The 22,799-nt window shown below is 32.1% G+C and overlaps 1 protein-coding gene across 3 annotated transcripts in view; it reads right to left on the bottom strand.

Moving 5' to 3' along the window:
- Positions 1-2,056: 2,056 nt before the first annotated feature.
- kmr (pleckstrin homology domain-containing family A member kramer) overlaps positions 2,057-22,799 on the bottom strand; it is a 147,478-nt gene continuing 126,735 nt past the window's right edge. For all 3 annotated transcript variants that reach the window (XM_088227946.1, XM_088227948.1, XM_088227947.1), the window contains 13 exons: positions 21,981-22,168; positions 19,734-19,859; positions 17,129-17,368; positions 16,309-16,556; positions 15,177-15,384; positions 14,124-14,295; positions 13,889-14,050; positions 13,190-13,387; positions 11,228-12,150; positions 10,296-10,502; positions 8,693-8,794; positions 7,904-8,000; positions 2,057-2,398 (listed from right to left, as the gene is read on the bottom strand). In XM_088227946.1, coding sequence (XP_088084072.1) covers positions 2,289-2,398; positions 7,904-8,000; positions 8,693-8,794; positions 10,296-10,502; positions 11,228-12,150; positions 13,190-13,387; positions 13,889-14,050; positions 14,124-14,295; positions 15,177-15,384; positions 16,309-16,556; positions 17,129-17,368; positions 19,734-19,859; positions 21,981-22,168 — 2,981 coding nt within the window. In that variant the 3' untranslated portion in view covers positions 2,057-2,288. The remainder of the gene's footprint in view (positions 2,399-7,903; positions 8,001-8,692; positions 8,795-10,295; positions 10,503-11,227; positions 12,151-13,189; positions 13,388-13,888; positions 14,051-14,123; positions 14,296-15,176; positions 15,385-16,308; positions 16,557-17,128; positions 17,369-19,733; positions 19,860-21,980; positions 22,169-22,799) is intronic.

The following is a 22,799-nucleotide window of genomic DNA, read 5'->3' as shown; positions in this document are numbered from 1 at the left end:
TTAGTATTTACATGTGTGTTTATGATTCATATTTATGGTATGTTTGAGCAAATATTGTGGATTCCAAAAATGGTACAAAATAATTACATATTACCGATTTGTCAAGGGAACTTAATAACTTAATGTCTTATTTTGCTAATTTGAATAACAATCAAACATTACTAACAAATAAAACATACAGCGTGCTAATAACACACCTTCAATCGATATATTTGTGTCAATTCCATATTGTAACTAATTAATTGGACTATTATATTATTGTATTGTGTGGGTATATATTCAATTTTACAAGGAACAAAATTTTGAGGTAATTACAGAGACAATAAATATTATTTTTACAATAATACAAATGGCTATTGCTGAAGATATTTTTTCAATTTAAAATTAACTAAATGTCTATTTTCATATTACGCCACAAGGGATAAGACAGGCATAAGCTGTATCACAAGATAATACATAGAAAGGGGTACAATCAATAATTCATCAACTCGATAATCTAATATATACATATGTATATGTATATGCAGGTCAGTGTAGTAGTCACAGGGTAATCTTGAAGTGAGGATAGATATATTTATAAAAGAAACTTTTCTCTAAATTACTGTACTTAAAGTGAGTCTAACAATTCTCTACTAGGGACAGTAAATAACAATGCCACCAATTTTGTGATATGCTTTTATCTTATATCAACCTGGAAACCGCATTTAATTGTTAATTTGGAAGAGTCTAATGTTATACGTAAATATAAAACAGTAAGTAATTGTGTATCTTGAATACTTTCACGTTATTCAACCACGCCTCGACATTACTTCGCAACCGTAGGTTGTAATTGAGTGATAAAAATAAGCTCATTTTATCAGACATTTGATTTTACTGCCACAAACTGACATTAAAGCGTTGTCTTTTGAGAAACATCTGAGAATTCAATTGTACACAATATATTAATGATTGGTTTTTGCAATAATTTGAAGAAGGCCTATGTAAAAAGATTAATAATATTATTACGGTGCCCGGTAAAATCAATTTAGGCCGACAATCCGTCTACAATTCTTCTAAATTACTTTTACACAATTTGCGAGAAACAATCGATAAACAGCTTTTCAGTGGAAATTAATAACACTAAGCAGGTATGTTATACAATTGCACATTTTATATTAGAATTGACATTGCCATCGGAAGAAAGGTTTGCGTAGTACAAATTACACATATTTGAATTAAATATTTTATGTCCAAAAACATTAACAAATTTCAACTCGGGATACTGAGTGAAAAATTATCATTTCTCGTACTATAATTTCAATAAATTGACCAATCATTTTCAATTTAAATATTTCTAATTTCATTTATGTGATATAACAATTCTTACATAAGATTTTTAAGTGAATTATTAAGATTGCGAGTTATAAAGTGGATAATTTGTTTAAATTTTTTAAAGTTGCTCATTGCTTTATTACTTTCCTACAAGTACATTTAAAACTTCTTATTTTCTAGATGATTATTATTGAAGCATTTCCACCAGCCTAAAGGACTTTCTTAGTGTCGGTGATAATATTGTATCGTCGTTGCGCCTTGGAAATCGGCTATTTGTTTTTCACAAAAATGTTCAAGAGAAACAAAAAACAATACTTGGCTGCAGTACTTTTATAAAAATTGGTGCATTATCATTTTAATTGTTAAATTTGCCATTGGCGTAAAAAACATACTTGGTAAAATGAATGCACATAGCCAGTTTCCAAGGCGCAACAGCGATATGTATAAATTTATACATATTCGAGGCATTTTAAATCCTTTCCGATCAAAATCACGAATGGTATCTTTTAAGTACATAATAATATGTATTTTAATTACGCTTACAAATCCTACTCACTCTCAACAAGTTTAGCTACTTTTAACCATCTAACATAGATTAAATACTGATATAAGAGACGATTGAAGTGATATGTTCATACATGATTGAACAATGATAATCTAAATAAACATACTTATCAATCTAGACAAAAATATGTGTTACATCCAATATAGTAAATGATGTAAATCAAACTTTATTTCCATTCTCTTTTTTTTAAGAAACAAGTAAATATCTATGTTAAAATGCTAAAAACCATACATCGAGTGCCACGTTTTAAGAACTCTATCAAAACAGGTCGCTAATATATTATTCCAAGAAAGTAAATCAAAATTTTGCATTCCTTTTTTTTCTATTCTGTGTGATAAATCAGAATTCTGTAGACAAACATTGTTGAAACACTCACCAAAACATAAAAGTGCGAGATGTAATTTTATCTAATTTACGTGAAAAAATTATCCCTTTGTTGGTACAAGGGAAGTTCTACTTCTGGCGATAAATCTTCTGAATCATAACTTGATTCACGATCAGCTGGTTGTTCCAAAGCCTTAACTGAAATGAAAACATATTTCATTAGAATATAATACACTAAAATCCTTTTGAACGGGGGTTGAACTTGAGTAAAAAAATTGATTCAGAAAAATAGACATTTCTAAATTTATTATTTAGAAAAATATGCATGTCTTAAAGACATTAAACAAAATTTTGTGAATATTTTATTTACTACTTATATCAAATCAAAAATGTGCGCAGACAAAAAAGACAAATAAAAAATAATATTATAAATTTTATATTTGAAGCACTAACTTTGTGGTTATTCACTATAATAAAATAAATAAAGCAACTTTGTTTTTAACCACTTATTTTTTATTTTTTCTACCGACCGGTTTCAAAGCTATACAAGCTTCTTTATAAAGGTTTTCTGAAGTAACAAATTCTATCCTATTTTATTCTATCAGTATTATTCTACACATATGGAACTAATAAATCAAGTCTTTTTGGCTTTTAAGAGTGGGAAGTTTAATTTGAGATGAATACGCTCAAAGCTAGACAGGAGTGGACTAAAAATATTATTTATTTGGTTATTTATTATTTTTTTCTTATTATAAATCGCTTTTTTCATTTATTAGATAAGTTGTCTAATTTTAATATTTTATTTTCTTTAGAATAGTATCGATGATAAGCAAGTTTAGTAAACCATGATAAAGAAGCTTTTATAGCTTTGAAACCGGTCGGTATAAAAAAATAAGTGGTTAAAAACAAAGTCGTTTTATTTGCTTCATAATAATATAATTGTTGTGCTTACTCAATGGCAGATGACTTTATTATTTCGCATGACATGAAGAAATATTACAATTCTTTGATTTCAAGTCCCTTTATTTTCCTATTTCCAACTGTAATTATTAAATGCCCATTTAATGTATTTATTAAATCATTATTATTATTTTGCTAGCCTTAGCTAGAGCTGTCTTTACAGCTCGTCTGAACCTATTTTACTGCCTTAAGAGCCCTCTGTGGGTATAAACCAAAATATGCATCCCCATATAAACCAAAATATGCATCTACGGCACTAGAACTTACCCATAGAGAAATATGAATACTAAGCAACTAATATAGATTTCAGTGAAATATCAATGCAACAGAATTACATACCATTGTTACAAACCAATCAGAGATTTTTTTTTAATTTGTGATTTATTTTATAACAATCAAAGAGTGTTCACCGTCTTGGATAAACATACCAAGTTTTCCAAAACAATGGCCATGTTCAATAACTGGATTTTATTGAAGGGAAGAAACCACTGTATGGGATTGCTGCGGGAATAAATCGATTGTAGTATTGTTTTATCTGCTTATTGCTATTTTTTTCTTTGCTGTTCTGTGTTCTAGATTATGTCCGTAACTTTGTATAATAACTATTGTTTTATTATTTTTTTAAAGTATTCAATGTTATTTTTTAGACTGTTATTGTATAATATTTTATTATTTCTTCTAATTAACTATTTTTTCAATGTTTATTATTATGGCCAAACACGGGCACAGTCTAAAAAGACATAATAAGTTTATGAATATAGTTAAAAGTAACTTAATTTGAACAGAGTAAAATAAAAAAGAATACCCATTTTCGATATACAGGAACGCATAAAAAATTTGCCTCAAAAAGGTAGTGGAACATTCGTTTTTAAAGAGCACCCAATTTTAATTACAGTATGTAGTATTTTAAGTTAAAATTATATTAGCTGGAAACCTATCTTGAGATTTTACAGAAATATATACTACAAAATAAATTTAATGGAAATGTAATCTTAGGAACTTTATCATCAATTTTATTACAAAGTCATCTGCCATTTGAGACCAGCAATAGGCATTGTGTTAAACCAAAACGTGAACACTTAAACATCAAAAATCACAACATAAAAATAAAACTCACATTAAATTGTCAAGCTTATCACATGATTAAAACCAAGCATTAGTTTATTGCTAATTGCATGTTGGTGCGCAGAAGTGGTTTGGGTGTTTAAGGTTTTTGGTTCATCGGGTTGGGCGAAGGCATCGGCTGCAGAGAGTCGGCTCCAGTACCTAAGTGGGGAAATCAATCACAAACACAAAACACATAAAAGCAAAGATCCATGCGATGTAGAGTAGCTAAAGAAACTTGACTGCGCTGAGGAAAATGTAACGATGATTCAATTTTACTCCTTATTATCATTATCAAAATTAAAAGGGTGTCATTGCTGTGAAACGTTAGATTATAAATTCATTATTTTAGTGGTCCATTACTAGGAAATAATCAGAAATAGATTTTTCATATGAACTTAGAATGCAATATTTAGTTTTTCCAAATGTTTGTGGATAAAGACTGGATTTCACTCTCTAGGGAATTATTAAGATCAACATAATATAACAACCGAGATGGAGAACATTTTAGAGCAAGGAATATAGAAGTCTAGGCATTTACAGGATTTAGAACTCATTGGCAGCTTTCAACTCTTTAACTTCACAAAAAATAAACATAGGAAAGAATCGAAAAAATATGTATGTCCAAACTTCGGTAAAAATGGTGAATGTTACACAGTGTGTTAAGTGGCCACTTAAGCCAGCCATAAGCCCTGTAAATGCCTACATTTCCATTTGCCCTTTTCTAAAATGTTCTCCATCTCAGTCTTAAAATCTTTGTTCGCAGTATGACATACTGCAACTTTTATGGTAAATTAAATTGTATTTTATAATAAATGGTATTTTAATCTGAATGTAATTTAAATCTGAATAAACGCTATTTTAATCTGAATGAAATTTAAATCTGAATAAACGCTATTTTAATGTTAAGATTGAAAATATTTGATAGTACAGAGATAAAATTTAAAAGTATTTCCACCAATCTTGAAAATGTTGCCAATCAGTTTCAATTTTAGATTTTCGTGGCCACAGTACTTAAGTTCGACAACAGCACAGTCAATTTCGATGAGCTTCAATAATTTGGTTAAAGGGTCCCAATTTGCATTGTGTAGCTATTTGATTGTTTAAATCTAGCGTTAAAAATTAAATGATGCAAAAGGGTGGTATGTATTATGGTTCATCGTTTACACGATCTTTGGATTGGAAGCATTATGTTTTTATTCTCTACCGACATACGCAATGAATTAACTGATCTTTGAAGAAAGCGCATAAAAAATAAGAGTCTTGCGTATTATTTGAATATAATTAAATTAATTTAAAGGCCATCATTGCCACATTTCTGCAAGTATTTTTCATAACTTTTCCTTACTAAATTATTATGCGCTCACTTGAGATAAAATCAACCTCGAGCATTTTGTTTTTTGCGGAATTTACTTGACTTCAGCAGGGCGTTGTGTACTCAATTGAATACCTATTTAATACTTCTCTGCTATGCATTTTGAAAGTTATTGATTATAGAGTGTGCTAATTTTAATGGCTTAGATAGTAATAATTGCAATAGTGATAATTTTTCAAAAAAATATTTCTAATTGAAAGAAAATATACAGTAGAACCTCTATACTCGTCAACCCCATATTTGTAATATTTGATAATCGTCACATTTTAATACTTTTTTGTCCCCCTATTCATTGGTATTTTCTATCTTCATTGTCACTTCTACTACTTCAGGAAGGTATCACAGAGCAGATTGAACAAGTTCCTTATTAAATTGAGTGCTTCTGAATCATCAGCAAAATAGACCTCATGGTCAGAATCGAAGCTATTGGCTGTTTTGTTTTAATTGATAGCAACTCTTGTTCTTATCCAAGCCTAAGGGGGATACCTAGGGTCCCCCGGAAGCACATATTCTTTTCAATAACTTTTTGGTAATTATCACATTGATTTCATTTTTTGCTTAATCCCACCCCATAATGTCAAGAATGACCAAAAGAAATGAAAACATGGTATTAATATTTGATAGAAAAAAAATATTAAGGAAGATATTTGGTGCTGTCAACCGAAACGGAGTGTGGAGGAGACAGTTTAATCACGAATTAGAGGCACTGTATGGCGAACCCAATATTGCACAATTCATAAATATAAGAAGATTACAATGGTTGGGCCATGTGCAAAGAATGAAAGATAATCGTACCCCAAAAATATTTTTTATACCACTCCGGAAGGCAGACGAAGCAGAGGCAGAGCAAAATTAAAAGGGCTGGATAATGTGGAAAGTGACATTAGAGAAATTGGCATGACGAACTGGAAAAGAACCGCAGGGTGCAGGGGGAATGGAGACAGATTCTGGAGGAGGCCAGGGCCCACAACGGGCTGTAGCGCCGCGCCGCTGATGATGATGAATGTTAAGTATGTTTCAAAATTATTAAAATATTTTTCTGCAGAATTTTCTCAAAAATAATTCACATTTGTCTTTGCTTTTCCCCGGTGCAAACAGCCAACAATTACAATTCATCGCTCTACAGTTTCATAATATTTGCTACGGTGGTCAGTGCGCAGTGTGGTCATGTGTGCTTCTTGCTATTTGGTTGCTTATTTCCAGCAAAAATCTGGATTTCGTGTGTTAGATTTAACATTCATTCCCCCCTCCTAACTCCCCGCTGTACCTCCCAGTTAACGGATTGGCGTGACTTCAGATCAGTGTTATTGAACGTGTAGCAGTGAGAGGAGTGTGATGTCGTAGCATCCTCTCGCAACAGTGATTAATGAAAAAATTTATAAACTTCACAGAAAACTTGAAATATTATGAAACAGTTTTATATACACTACCATGACAATCATGATATATTATTTTTAAAGTTGTATTTATGGGATTTTAGCTGGGGTATTTCTGGTACCTCTCTCCTACTTCACTAACTACATTAACATCCCATTTGTAATATAGGCCCAGAAACAGATTAATGATGAAAATAGAGATTCCACTGTAATCTAAATATTTGAGATGATAAGCAAAATGTTTTAAATATCAAAAATTCTGTATGATTATATGTATTTTGCTTCCCTAAATGAGTATAGAATTGTATAAAGTGGGTGTACTGCCTATTTGAACTCTTTAATATTAGTGTGACAAGCACAAGGAATATTGTTAAATCTATTAAGGGTTGTGACATTACAATTCAACAATTATTTTATATGTTAGAACATGTGCTGGAGATGGTGGAATATTCACTATAATGGCTCAATAATTCAAGTAATTGTCAAAGGGTAAACAAAATAAATTATAATTCCTATCAATTCATGTGCAATCGTCAAATAAAGCCCGGAAGAGAATTCGCCTAAAGCAATCATGAATATAAAAATATTACTTTTAAAAAATTGAGATTTTTTTAGAAAAACAATCAAAGTACCTACATACATAAATAGTTGATGTAAAATATCAATTTTATGGTAAAATTAAGAAGAAATATAGCATTATGAAGGTACTGATGATGCAAATAGATACAAAAGATTTTCAATAGCTTTTACAATGACTGAAGAATTAAATGACAATCAATATTGATAAAATTACTCCAAAATCTACAAAATTTTAACAATTAACTAGATAATCCATTTGAATTACTGAATCAAAAGGTATCATGCATTAGTGTAATTATTTGTTCTTACCAGCAACGATTTTGCTCATTTCCATAACTTGTTTTGCTAAAATTTGATTCAGCTGAAGCAAGTGCTCACGTTGTCGTTTATCATTGTCATCGGGACTCTAAAATATGAGAGAAACGATATTTGAATATGTGTATTAACATCAACTCCAACTCATTCTACTAAATTAGAATAATCGAGTAATGTCTTGAATTTACATGCTTAAAGTAAAAATCATTATTGTTTTATATGTACACATTTAGGTTTGAAATTATATCCAATACTCTGTTAAACTAAATTCCTACTTCAAAAGAGCGAATTTAGCATAATTTTTTTAAATGGCTAATCGGATTGATTACAACTAGGGGGGGTAATTACAACTAGGTAACTTAAAAATCAGCATTTTCGAGTTACCCACTGTTCCGTGGCTAGTGTCGCGGACTCACGGATCAGAGGTCCGAGGTTCAAACCCCGCTTTTCCATAACTCGATTCCCAGTTTCTAATAGTGAGTTTTTTAAACTCGGTGAAAATGGCCCCGAAAATTTAAATATTTGGGTAAATTATAAGAACGCAAACATATTTTTTTTAACAAAAAAAATATTAGCATTTATTATTTTACTATAATGAAAATATAAAAATAAATTTATAAAAACAAAGGATTGAATCTGCCATACTGCAAATGTTAAAACGGCGAGTACCAGGTACAAATTGTATGTAGTCCAAAGTCAAAATGTATTTTATATAAGAATTTCAAAGTATTGGAATGTTAAAAAAAAACTATAAATAGAAACTTTAGATTGACATTGACATACCTTGCTTGGATCACCTGATGGTGTTGTGCTTGAAAGCATTTTCTTAATGGACTCAACTTTTTCCATTCGCTTCTTCTGCTCTTCTGGTGACAATTCTGGAGCCTAAAAAATATTTATTGTACTTTTATTTATATATTTACTTATAGGATAAAGTATACAGTTGTCGGCACATTAAGAGATGATAATATTGTTTAAGTAAGTACTAAATTAGATATGATTAATGATATTTGAATAAAAACAACGTTTTTATATCAAAAACAGTTTAAACAACTTGTGTGAATATATTTATAGTGTTCGGATAACAATTTCAGTTTATATATTTTTTTTAATATTAGCATCCAATGTCGATAAACGAATGCAGTACATTATTTTGTTTACAGATATCCCGCATATTCCGCACTTTTCCCAAATGCTAAATTTAAACAAGTGGTTGAGTAATTTAATTTTCTACAATAGGGAAATATCACATACACTAATACAGACAAAAATATGCAAAATGGATTTAGAAAAGAATCGGGTTGTGGTCCCCATGGCTAGTGTCTCAGACTCGCGGCTCAAAGGTCCGTGGTTCGAATCCCACTTTACCCCAACTTGATTCCCATTTTCTAATAGTGAGTCATTTACAACTCTATGAAAATGGCCCTCAAAATGAAAAATATATTTATATATAATTGTATTTTCAAAATCAATATTTTGGATACTGTGGAAAAATGTTTTCATTCATAATTAAAAAAAAAAAATTGTTGAAAAAAACGCACCATGATTGATATTGCCATTTGTGACGTCAAGATTCATGTTCGTCTACAATATTTGTCATTTTTTCTTACTTTTTGTATGGGCCATTATTGTCGTGTGGTTTTTTTAAGGATTCTGATGTTGTGAATTATATATTCGATGTGCATCTGGGTACTTGTACAGTATTTATAAACTTTTCTTCCAGACATAAATACACAAAAAGTAGTTGTAAAACCACTAAAATATGTAAATAAACGCGGACAAAATAATATACGACGGTCTCTTCATACAAAGTACATACTAGAATGACAAAAAGTCAAAATGTAATGTGAATCGTGACGTATAAGGAGCGTGGCCAATGCAATAAAACAAAAATTATAGACACAAAAAATATTTCATAAACTTTTATTAAAAAAAAGTGATGTTTCCCTAACGACATTAAATTTTGATTGAAATAAATGCACACTAACAACAAGATTTTAAATTCTGATTTAGAAGATCATGACAGAAAACTTTGCCTCATTCCTTACGAAGAACACAACCAACACCACCGGATTCTAAATTGGCACTGCAGTAGGCAATAACATTCTCCATAGTACGGATTGTGCTGAACTCTGGCAGTAGACAACATGCATTATATTTATCACTCAACAAAACTATCATATGTCAAACAATCTTATTAAAAACATTCAAATAAAAGAGTCGAAAAACTGGATAGGGCCAGAAAATATACTTGACCGTAATTATTTTTTGTTCACAGTTGTTGGTACAATACATAAAAAGTATTACGAAAAAAGCATAAACCTAACACAGCACAATATACAATACACATTTCTAACAAGGACAACAGGTTCTATTATATGCTTACCTGTTCTGGTATGTATCTTTCCGGTATGAGTATTTTGTTAGGAGCTGCCAGGAGGCGGTCGATCGTGTGTTCGCTGTAATGGTCGGTGTGGGGCGCTGGCAGGGTGGAGCGCACTACATCGGGGGGGGCGGCCAAGGGAGGAGGGCCGTGGGAGGATCCTCGCAGCACTCGTTCCATGTCCACGTCATCACGGGCGCGGTACCACTTCTGCGAGACAAACAAATCAATTAAAATTTAATTAAAACAACTTTGTTTTTAATCACTTATTTTGTATATATTTTATTAGCGACTGGTTTCAAAGTTATACAAGCTTCATTACCAAAGATGTTTTATTATATTGATTATCTATTATTCAAATAAATAAATATAAAAAAAACAGCATGTTAATAGACAGTGTAAATATTTTAAAAAACAAGTTTTTTCACACTTTTTTCATAGGGTCCACTCATATGAACACATTTCATAACTTTCACTTCCGATTTGACTGTAATTGATAGAAATAAATCTTATTTGACTAACATACTGATACACTTTTGTTGCTAACTGTTTTTTAAGTGGACACAATATCGTCCCTTACCATTTAATTACTTCAGTTTTACGTAGACTGTAGTTGTCCTTTATCTACCAATGTCTTTTGGTGAAATATTATTTACTTATGATACGAAACCCCCCAGAGTGAGATATTAACAAATAGAATTTCACTGGTCGAAGTACATAAAATAACTGCTTTATTTTCTCAGTCTGTAATATATTTTAAATAATTTGACAATCATCGCAAGTGTGTGTTAAATATAACCTACAATAAAACAGAAAGAAAAAAGAAAAAAAAATCCTGGTCAGGAGATTTTCAATGTTTTTAATATTACTGACAATCTACAGAAATCATCTAAGAAAAAGAAAACATCTAATAAAATACAATTATCTAAACTCACTTCTTGATAGAAAAAGTCATCTCCATTGGCTTGATCCAATGCTTTAGCACTCAGGTGATGTGGTGCGGTGTAATGTCTTCGTTTCTCCTTTGGGACCTGCCTCCTGTGTTGCGACCCATTACTCTTCACAACTCCATTCTTCTCCCCAGCCATTTCGATGATGATCTGTCTCGCTGCTTCACTCGTAAACACTGGAGATAATTCAGCATTTGCCTTGGTCAAGCTATTAATACTGGCTGCCTTAGACAGTCCAGGACTAATCGGTCCATTGGTGTAAACAGACCTTGTGATTTCAGATAGATTACTGTCCATGTATGGGGCGGAGTGAGAAACAGTGTGTTTCGGCAAGCTACTGGTATAATTATTACTCGATACTGGCAGTGGCAAAATCTGGGCACTTTTCTGATACCCCCCATACTTAGTATGGGACATCTGTATAACATCTTGATGATTCGATGTATAGTCATTGTTGTTTATGAGCGAAGGACTCGAGACAAACTTGTTGTTTATGCTTACACTCGAAGTTGACATATTATCAAATGGATTATTGACATTTGTTAATGATAAAGTGTTCGGTGGGTTGGCGTGCAATCTGTGCTGATAAGATGAAGTATTGTCCTGTTGATAAGCGTATTGTCTAGAGTTTGATTGATTGTCTTGTTGGTACGAGGTATTTGTGTTATAGGAGTATTGTGGTGGTGCAGGTTGAAAGCCTCGGGGAAGAGATGTGGACCGGCTACTGTACTGAGCCATATTGTCTTCTTCTAAAAGCTGATCGAGCGTGCCGACAGTCTGGTGTGAGGTCCATTCAGAGTTCCCCGGTTGGAGAGAAGAACGTTCCCTGTCCCTCTGTCTTCGTTCACTCTCGCGCTTAACAATGCGGACGGTTTTTATCTCCTGCTTTTCAACACTTGATAAATTGGCTGCAAAAATAAATATTGTATTATAACCATTGACATATTATGCATTATTTTACAGTGTTGCATAATTTACTTTTGTCATAACAAGTATGTATATAATATATACATATTTCTTGCTCTTTCTGACTCTCATCTCGATATGCAATATATTAAAATGCATGTCGATTTTTTTTGGGTATTTAAGAGAGAAAAACAAATTCTGTAGGTTTATAACAAATTTCAGATTTGACTTGAATGACACTAAATAATGTTTCATTAAAAAAAGATAGAAACAAGTATCCAAATTTTAAATTATGAAACCAATAATTAACACTTATTTATTTATAACTTTGCATAAACCACTTTAACTTTCGAGTTATACGTTAATCGGTTTTGAGGTTACTTCCTCTGAATAAATTTTACATATGAATAAAAATAGTCTTCGTTTAAACAATCTAAATAGATTGGAAATAAGTAAAGCCATCAATCAAAAACTCTCCATAATAAATAATCAATTAAATTTAACTTCGAGTCCTCTTTTTAAAATACTCATGGTTTATATGATCCTCATTCTCTCCTCTTTCATTCTACTGTTTCTTTCTCACAATATTTTATAGTATAAAAAGCAACGCTAGTAATTCTAATTTGGTTCAAGTTCTGATGATGACGAAGTTACCTCGAAATCAGTTGGCGTAAAACTCAAAAGTTAAAGTGGTTTATACAATGTTATAAATAAACAAGTGTAAAATGTTTTAAATACAAAAAAAAAAAGAATAATTACTTATCAAAAAATGAACATAACTTTGACCACAGATTATGTACGTAGAAAATACACCAGTGGTCAAAAGGTTGAACTTAGCTATTTAAGTCAAAACCCATTAATTAATAAGCTTCATAAAAAATAGTTATTACTTAGTAATATTTGTGATTTTATCTATTTATGGGAGTTTATAGCGAAAACTAAAATTCCACATCGATATCTAAACATCCTAATGGGGTGGGTGTGAATAATGAAAGCAGTTTCTATATTCCATATTTTTAACAGTTACACTACTCGGCTTACCGAAAGCACTGTTAAGGGCGAGGTCATCATTCTGGTCTGGAGATGGTGGTCGCTGATCAGTGGAATGTGTATCTATATAGAGAGGGGCCATGGACAGGCCGGTAGGGCTGCTGGAGCCGTGCTCCAGAGCCTCATTATCCAGGTCTGTCTCCACCCAGGGAGGGTTAAAACGCTTCTTCGCTTGGGAATCTGCGAAAGCTGGAAATAAATATTGAAATGAGAAAAACAATTGAATTTGTGGATTTCTGAGTACAATATGCATTTTAACATGTTTTTCACTTTGAACATAAATTTAATTGAGTAAAGACTTTTTCAAAAAAATTATTAAATTCTTTTCATTTGTATGTATTCCACTGTAGCTTTACATTTTATCTCTAAATATTATAAAACAAGAATGAACTACATCGCGTAATAAATATGTCTGTTATAATCAGTTTACAAATCGTTTTTAAAATGCTTACGTATTTAAAAAATATTTACATGAACATAATATTTTTAATGACAAACTTCGCAAAGGTATACCCTATTGTTGTTATTTTTATTTTAAAAATTATCGAGTTATAAAAATATTGCATTTTACTGATCTTTCGAAAGAGAGATTGACAAATCAGAGAAACAACAAAAACAGCTTGATGTATGGATTTTAAGGAGTGTATTTTTGCTTAGCATATTTATAATATATAGGGATAGTGAGCTTACAGGATGGATCACTGGAGTAGTCAGTAGAAGCTGCGTGTATGTTGGAATTGGAAGAGACAAGACCCAAGCTCTGCGACTTGTCTGTTAACTGTCTCACGGCAACACTTAACTCCTGGCGTTGCTTCTGTAGGTCTCCTACCAAGTGTTGAACTCTCTTCAATTCTTTAAAAAGTACACACGAATGAGAAATGTGCATGTTGTATCTTAATACAGGAAATTTATAGTCTTTAATTACCATCTTCCAAAAGAGCGGTGGCATCAGCCGCAGTTCGAGCGTCCGTCCCAGCATCATTACTGGGCACAGTATCCTTATTAGTGTAATTCATATGTTGGCCTTGAAGCTTCTGTCTTAGAACGGCCAATTCTTGTTCAAGGCGAGCATTCCCAGCCACTGTTTGCTCCAATTTCTGGATATTCAAAAGAATTGACAAATCAAACAATTTTGCCAAATAAATGACCGATGTACTTACGTACAAAATATAGAGGTATTTTTTTTCCCGTGTCCTGGCAAATTTGCCATCCTACTGGGTAAAATAATGAATACAGTGAGGAAGCTAATTTTTTTTTTTTTTAATAAAAAAAATATATATTGATGTATATATTTTTTTTTTATTAGACTCAAACTAAACCAAAAAAAACTCAGAAATTACACCACCTGCTAAGAGTGATCGAAACACACATCTAAACTGTGAAACATAACTGACAAAAGAAAACATGGCATTAACTGATATTTTATATAGGAACCGTTAACTCGCAGGCATTCTACGATATCGTTTGACATGATCGGATTAGTTTGTACAAACAAACACGCACTCTGTTTTTGTTTCTAACATTTAAAAATTCACAGTTATAATTTGTACCCCAAACACGCTACACGTTGAAAAACATGGCTACCCTGGAAACTGGAAATCTATTGCTGGTTACAATCATGATCGCCCATGTTTGCCACAACATAACAATGCTTGGCTATTGCAAACATGTGGTTACATAAACCTGTGACATTGAAAAGCAGTTAATTTTTTTCATACATTTTCGAGAAACTTCACTGTACAATTAAATGCACTAATTTTTACCACGTATAGAAAACATTTTTCATATCCAATTTCCCATAGCACTGAATTTCCTCATTCTGTGTTCTTAATAAATATAAATGTAAATAGAACTCTTAACTTCGAAAATATGATCGGTCTCTTAATTCAGGTGCCAGTCCAGGGACTCATTAAAAAAAACCATAGCCTTAGCCCCCATAGCGTGAAAATCTAATAAATTAGATGATGATAATAATGACCTTGGAGTTGATAGCAAGCATGGCGTGCACCCTGGATAAGTCTTGCTGGAGATGGGCGCCCCCTAAAGCCCTCTGGAGCGCCTCCCGCTCCCGCCGGAGCCCCCGCAGGGTCTGCGCCTCCCCGGCCACACTCCTCTCCATGGCCCTCAACTGCTCCACCCGCTGTTCTACTTGCTCACGAGATAGACTCTCTGATGACTGAGCCCATCTGAAAAGAGAAATGATTTTGAATTAACTATCCATAGTTAGAATTTAGCGACTGAGTGTCATTTTTAGCAGGCCGATAGATAAATTTATTAATAAAAATACTTTCATTATACACATTATATGATGAGGAATGTGGGGTCGGGTAGAGTTTGGATACGGGAATATGATCCCAGAAAGAAAAGAAATGAAAAATACAGAATGTTAGGGTTCTAAGGACATACTATAATAATGTTTCAGTTGTTTCTTAAAGGTAGCCAAGGAAGGTGCATTTTTTTTATGAAGAAGTAGCTCATTCCAAAGTCTGGCACCTTCGACAGAAAAGGAATTGCTGAAGAATGATGCGGTATGTTGAGCGATGGAAAGTGTTCTCTCCGGAGAAGTTTAAAGTAATATAAATGAAATTCTCAGCAAGGTATTTCAGTGTGCAAGGGTTGCGAAGAATGTTAAAAAGAAGCGAAAGATATTGAAAGTTTACTGCGCTGATTTAAATGAAGCCACTTGAGTTTAGTGCAGAAGAGTGATACATGGGGTATATTTTTTGTTTAAGGAGAAGAGACAAGAAGTAATTGAAATTAGGGACATACATTTAAAAAAATCTACTTTGTTTTGAAAACAGTTTTCTGTTAGTTGTATAAAAGTTTGTACTTAGGCATGAATTGTGTGTAAGGTGAGGAAAAAATACATGTCGTCATCATGATCTTAGAACGATAACGCATGTGATTTTCTTTAACTTAACATGAGAATGGTTTAATATTTTTTTGACACTTAATATCACAACTTAAAACGTACAAAAGTATATAATTTGATACATGAGTTATTTTATATATGTATTTTATTTTTTTCAAACCTGGAATATAAAGTCTTTATATGACCTTTTCAAGATCAGATATGAAACAAAGTCTAAAATAACAAATAAGCAGCAAACCTTCTCTGTTCCTGCGCTTGTTCCAAAAGTTGTCTTTCTCTTAGTAACTGGTTCTGCTCCAGTCTGTCAATAGTGGTTGGTCCCCGGTTATAAAGTGCGCCAAGTTTCACCATATTGTCCACAAGGTGTACGAGTGGTTTGCTTTTTGTGTAGTGCCTTTCCAGGTCTGATAAGTGCCTCCTTAAATGCTCTAGCCTTTGCAAGTTCTCGTGACGATGTTCTGACGACTCATCAGTACTGAGGCGGCTCTGTTTGAAGGAGAAAATCTTAGTAAAAAGACAATCAGTAAAATGTAGATGTGATATATCGTCGGATTTCTGTCACAAGTTGGTAATTACAAATTTTCAAAAAATTAGATGTCTTCCATAAATGGCATCAAATAATCTTTGTTCAAAACAAAAATAAATTTGGGATGTGCTTTTGACATTATAAGTGCAATATCTCATTCAACTTGTCAAATGTTAGTTAGCAACTTGTGACAGAAACCGGACGATATGTAATCATTAAAATGTTATTTGAAAGCTGCTCGTAAAACCCCTATCATTAAATTATGAAATGTATTAATTCCCTTTAAATTTATAATAACTAAAGTAAAAAAATAAAAATAGAAATCAATTAACTTAAAAGCGCATGAAAAATTATGGCTACCAAAAAGTACAAAAAGACAATGTATAAGTACTTTTTGGTTGCCATAATTTAAAAAAAAAATTTCTTCATAATCTCGATTATTAAAAATAAGAGAAAAAATATGATCCAGGTAAATAACTAATGAAATGAAATAAAAAAAGAATATAAAATAAAATAAAGTAAAAAAATAGACCTGTACGCTATGTATTTGTGTACAGCATTGTTCAATAGCACTAGCAGTAGCAGAATGCCTCCTCCTAAGCTGTATGAGAAGCAGAACTAGCTCTTCGTGGGTCCTCCCCAGGAGTTCTCCCGCCGAGAGGTCCGGGACGCTTCCTCCCGGACTCTGGCCGAGGTCCGCGGGGCTTTCCGGCGGGGGCGGAGAGGGCGGCAGGGGTTGGAGGGGGGCAGGGGGAGGAGGGGGGGGCGGAGCCTGGAGAGAAGCGGGACAGTGACAACCAAATTAAACAGATGAATGATACAAACAAAAATTTAAAAGCCACAATAATTTTACTCTTACTGATTATTTTCACCCCATTTGATTGGTCAGAAATGATAAACGCATTTCACGATGATGTTTGACGTCTCTGGTTTGATTCCTGACTTGATCAATATGATTTTTTTAGCCTTTAAAAGAGTGAGCTTTTAAAAAAAGAGTTCAAAATAATTTAGTTAAAAATGAAATAAATCTATAATTTTCTTACAAATATTTACACTGCTCATCCATAGATACAGAAACAAAAAATAGGATTCTACAATTTTTTATTCAATATTTGCGAAAACATTTCAATGGGAAAAAGTAAAATTATTTATTGCATAAAATAAAACAATACATTTACAAAACATAAATATGTATATAATAAATGAAAAGCATGCTTTAAAATGGAAATAAAATATAGTGAAACAAATTAATATACTCGTAAATATTCGTATTCATATGTTTTAAGCTGGGATTTTTATTTCCTAGGCCATTATAATACTGCCAATGAATGATGATTTACAACGCATATTCAGAAAGCAAGTTCCATTTGTATTTCTTGCCATTGCAGAGTTACGATCGCAGTTTCGCGCATCTCACCCTGACCTATTGAGAAGGAGTTGACGCCATTATGAGCTAACTGACTGTTGGATACGCTTCGTGGTGCTTCTTTGAAATGGCAAATAAAATTAAAAATCCTGCCACTTATAACATAAGGTCTGTAATTCCTTTCTTCAATGTGAAGAAAAATCAATCAGTCCATATTCATCAACAGATCTGTGAGGTGTATGGAGAATATGTGATAAATGATTCAATGGTAAGGATATGGGTGAGACAGTTCAATGAAGGTCGTGATACTGCGCACGATGACGAACAAAGTGGGCGTCCCCTTTTATGAAGAGGGAATACAAAAGCTCGCGCCGTGCTATGACAAGTGCCTAGAAAACGGTTGGGAGGTATGTAGAAAAATAGTTTAATGTCTAAATATTTTTTCAAAATTATTTTTTTATTTTTTCTGAATATGTATCTTCTTTCTTTAACCTGTGAAATGGAACATGCTTTCTCGATATAACTTGTAATTAAAATCATTTTAGAAGTATTCTGAAAGATGGTAGTCAGTGCTGTATTTAAGCTCCTGACATCACTGCAACCTGTGGAGATCTATTCTGACAAGGTATTGAAAAATACTAAAATTGTTAAATTATTTATATGTACATGTACCTAAATTTTTTTTTTATCCAAAATCACTTTGGATACATACATATATTGAGAAACACCCAAGATTTATATGTTGTACTTAGTATAATTTTATGTAAGCATGTTATTAAACAATACGAACAGAAACAATATTAAAAAATGCCAGGAGCATTCGGTTGTCTAATACTAATTGGTGATAGCCAACCTAACCTAACCACTGAGGTATAATTTAATAGAGATGATGCTTCATAGACATTATGTTCTAAAAATGAGCGCTGTTGCATCATCATCGCATCAACATTGCCGTGCAAAACGCGGAGTAGAGTTATAAAGACTAGCTGTCTATGCTAGTTTACTGTGCAATTCAAAGCTGTATATCGTTGCCTTTTAGGCTGCTTCAATTTTTACTGACCGCTGCGCGTAAAACACTATTTCACATCAAATAAAATATAAGTTCCGAAGCCTCAGTTGAATGGAACACAAAACAGGATACATATATCAATGAACCTGACCAATTTAAAAGTAATCATTGTACCGGAAAGAAGGTTCACCAATATTAATTTGGAGACACCAAGATACTAATGGTCAGAGCGAAAAAAACTATTATATGATTAAAAAACTTCCACATTTTCACAGATCAAAAACAACACCAGAAAAATTACTGTCACCACATGTAAATCTTAGAACGTATAGACAATAAAATATGAACTGATTTTCCTCTGAATTTGAATTATGCTAATCTCCCACCAATCAGGTAAAAGACGAATCAAATAATAATAAATCCATCAGCATTATAAATTCGCCAATTTCAAAGTACTACTACTACCTTAATATGAAAAAATATGCTTTTGATGATTTATTTAGCTTTCAAAACAGGTGCCATTTACTACACAATAGACTTGACAAAAAATATAAGATGTTAAGTGTGATGACATTATTCTACTGAGCGAATTAAATTTCAGCAGCGGGTAGATAAGTTTAGTTAAGATATCTACCAATATAATTTTAAAAAATAATTCTATAAATGAGCAAAATAAAAGTTATGTATTTGAGTGTGTAAACTTTAAATTAGTAGTCATAAAAAGTGATTTATGGCTTTATTTTTTAATCATCATTTACTTACTCTCTCGTCTAAATCGGACGCTCTCCTCACGCGGGGACTGACGGCTCTAATGGGTTGATTATTGCCCTGGCGAGAAGGCGATCTTGAATTAGACCAGTTTTCTTCAGTATTCATAGGTTGACAAATCTGTAAAAATGATGTATTCATGTTAGTTAACCCTGTCATTAGTTTCAGTCATAGAATTAAGAATAGTCCAGAAACCGCATACGCACATCAAACAGAGGGCGACTAAACTACTCATAAATGAGTAGGTTTATGTTTTGAACCATTAGTTTCTTTGTAGACGTCGCTCAGTACGCAACTCCTGATTTGAATTCAACTAAGCCGTGTTGTGTCCTTTTAAAGTGTAGAAATACTGCTAGGATATTAAAGAAACAGGATAGCATCACATTTCATGTGATTTTAACAAATGAATGATTAAGTAGCAAATGCATTACTTAAAAATTGAATTATTTTTCCATCTGTCAGATTGTCGAAGAAACAAAACGGAAATTTCGTTAGTGTTGCCAGGGTAGTAAATTTTTTTTACCCTACTTTGCGACATTATCTTTAAAAAATAAAATATTATTTAACATGACATAAAAATATCCATTTTATGTCAAATAAAATTTGTTTTATATTTTAAGTTCATTAATTCAATTACTCTTATTAAATGACCCTTTAGTTATCTACTCTGTTGTGTCAATCAATGTTTCCACGTGTACAATAAAATTTTAGAGAAATTAACAGATTGCTTTTTTTTTACCTTACATTTGTGTTATGATTATTTTTTTCCCATCAAGCAACATTACCCGGCGACTTCACGAATGCGCGCGGCGAAAGTAAGGCATAGTGGGGGAATTATTGGACACAGTCCGATGTATTCAAATATGATTCTACGCTCCTTCTGGACTATTCTTAATTCTATGGTTTCAGTATATTATGTAGGACATACGATTTTCTTTTTTTTAAATTGTTGAATTTATCTGTCACATAAATACACTATTATTTCAAATAAAACAAAAACATTATTGAAAAATGCAAAACAAAATTTGCTTGAAAATTACAAATTTGACAGATCTTTGGTTGATTCACTAGTTGCAGATTATACCTTCCTAATATTTGTATAGATTATACATAAAAGAGAGAAGAGACAACATTCTGAATAACAAAAAACAATCAAAACAAAATGTCAAGAAAATTAGACATGGCATGTTACATTCTGGGATCCTATGATTATGATTGATAATAATAAATAATTCACCAATTAATTAATATAATGAGGAAGTTCAGTGGTTTATTCATTTTTTTTTTTATTTATTAATAGACTATCAAACTACGTCATAATTATTTTTTTAATATTTTTACGTATTTTATTATCAGAGCTATGATTTATTAAAGTTTTGTGATTCTTAATTTATTCCACCGGTGACATCACAAGTTCAAGTTCTGCTGATTGGTGAGTTGGCTTCCCGGATACCATAAATCTATCACAACACTCTATTATTGATTGATTCGGAAGAACTTGTGACGTAGTTTAAGGAAATTTTTATCAATTTTTTTAAAAGTTAGCGGTACAATTAAATGCTCTAATTTTTACCACGTGTAAAAAAACATTTTTTATATCCAATTTCCCATAGCAATGAACTTCGTCATTAAAATTAATTTTAAGTGAGTAAATGAATTAAAAAAATATATATAATGATAGCAGAGTAGAATTGATTGATTTGTGATCCAAGTTGAACAGTATAAATATTGTTTATCAAATCAAGTATTTTGATTTCTGATTGAATACTGAAGTCTTGCTACTTGATTTTTTCTGTATCTGAACATTAGTAATTTTATGTATCTTACCAATCATCATTTCCCTATCCACACCCAGTGGTGCATAAGACACTGGATTAGTACTCTAATTACAGCTTATCTGAATGAGTTTAGTTGCATGGAAGGTTAAATAATCAGTCTTACGCTTCACGTGCCAGTACAGGGTCAATGAAATATTGCAGTGTAGAACCATCTTTAAGACAAATATTTCACGTCTGCGCTGCCAGGAATCGAACCTAGCACCTCAAACCTGGTAGGCAAATGCGTCAACCACTACAAGACGAGGCAGGCTTATATCTCCACTTGATTTCTATTTTCGAGATTTTTATCTACAAATATAAATACAACTTAAATTTCTAAGCAGGCATGCTAATGATTGTAAATTAAGATTGTAACAAATTTTTATTTTTTTTAATCTGTATTATTTAAGTCTGGGGTACTAACAGTTTGACTGGTCCATAAGGAGTCGGAATCATTTCCTGACCATCCCCCCTGGTCTCCGGAAGGTCGGACCCTCGGACTGACAGCCCTGACTGGAATCTGAGCAGCGCGACTGGTTGAACTTCCTCCAACTAGAGGCTGACGCTTGCCCATCGAACTTTCCATTCCCGAAATAGAAGCTGACATTGATGCTGTTCATAAAATAAAATCCATATAGTTAGGTTGATACTTATTTTAATGGGTAGAGAAATAGGAATATGTAAGTTCGCAGTGAATTTTTTAAATGTATACCTCCATCATAATCAACAGGTAAATCACAAAAAAACAATCTTCTAAAAATTCATCCGCATTATTTAGAACTTTTGATAATATAATGAAGTTCCTTGTTTTAAACATTTTATAATCTATGAGAAACTTATTTTGTAAATAATATTCGAAGTTTTTACATGACACATTTTGGTAATGAAACAGAAAACCAGTTTTAGTTCAATATACGGTAAAACTCCAATTATCCGGATTAGTTAGAGCCAGACGTTATCCGGATAGTTAGATTAACCATTAAATTAAAGCAATCTTTTGAAAGAAAATGCAAAATTTACTCTAAAATAACTTTTTTATTGCTTTTGAAATAATACAGGGAGTTGGAATCACATTAAAAACAGTTAATTGCCCTTTTTAATTTAATATAAAATTTCCCTTATTTTTTATTTCTTGATAAAGATCCCAATATTTGGCAATTCGTATGATTGGAGTTCGGATAAACGAAGTTCTGCTGTATGGGGTTTTTCAATAGTATGCTCGATGTTTGATAACAGTTCATAT

This window comes from Micrasema longulum, unplaced genomic scaffold (assembly GCF_059751315.1).
Source record: "Micrasema longulum isolate JH-2025_06_02 unplaced genomic scaffold, ASM5975131v1 h1tg000548l, whole genome shotgun sequence".
Classification (NCBI taxonomy): Eukaryota; Metazoa; Arthropoda; class Insecta; order Trichoptera; family Brachycentridae; genus Micrasema; species Micrasema longulum.
The sequence above is the reverse complement of the archived record's forward strand: the minus strand, read 5'-3'. Positions and strand labels throughout refer to the sequence as shown.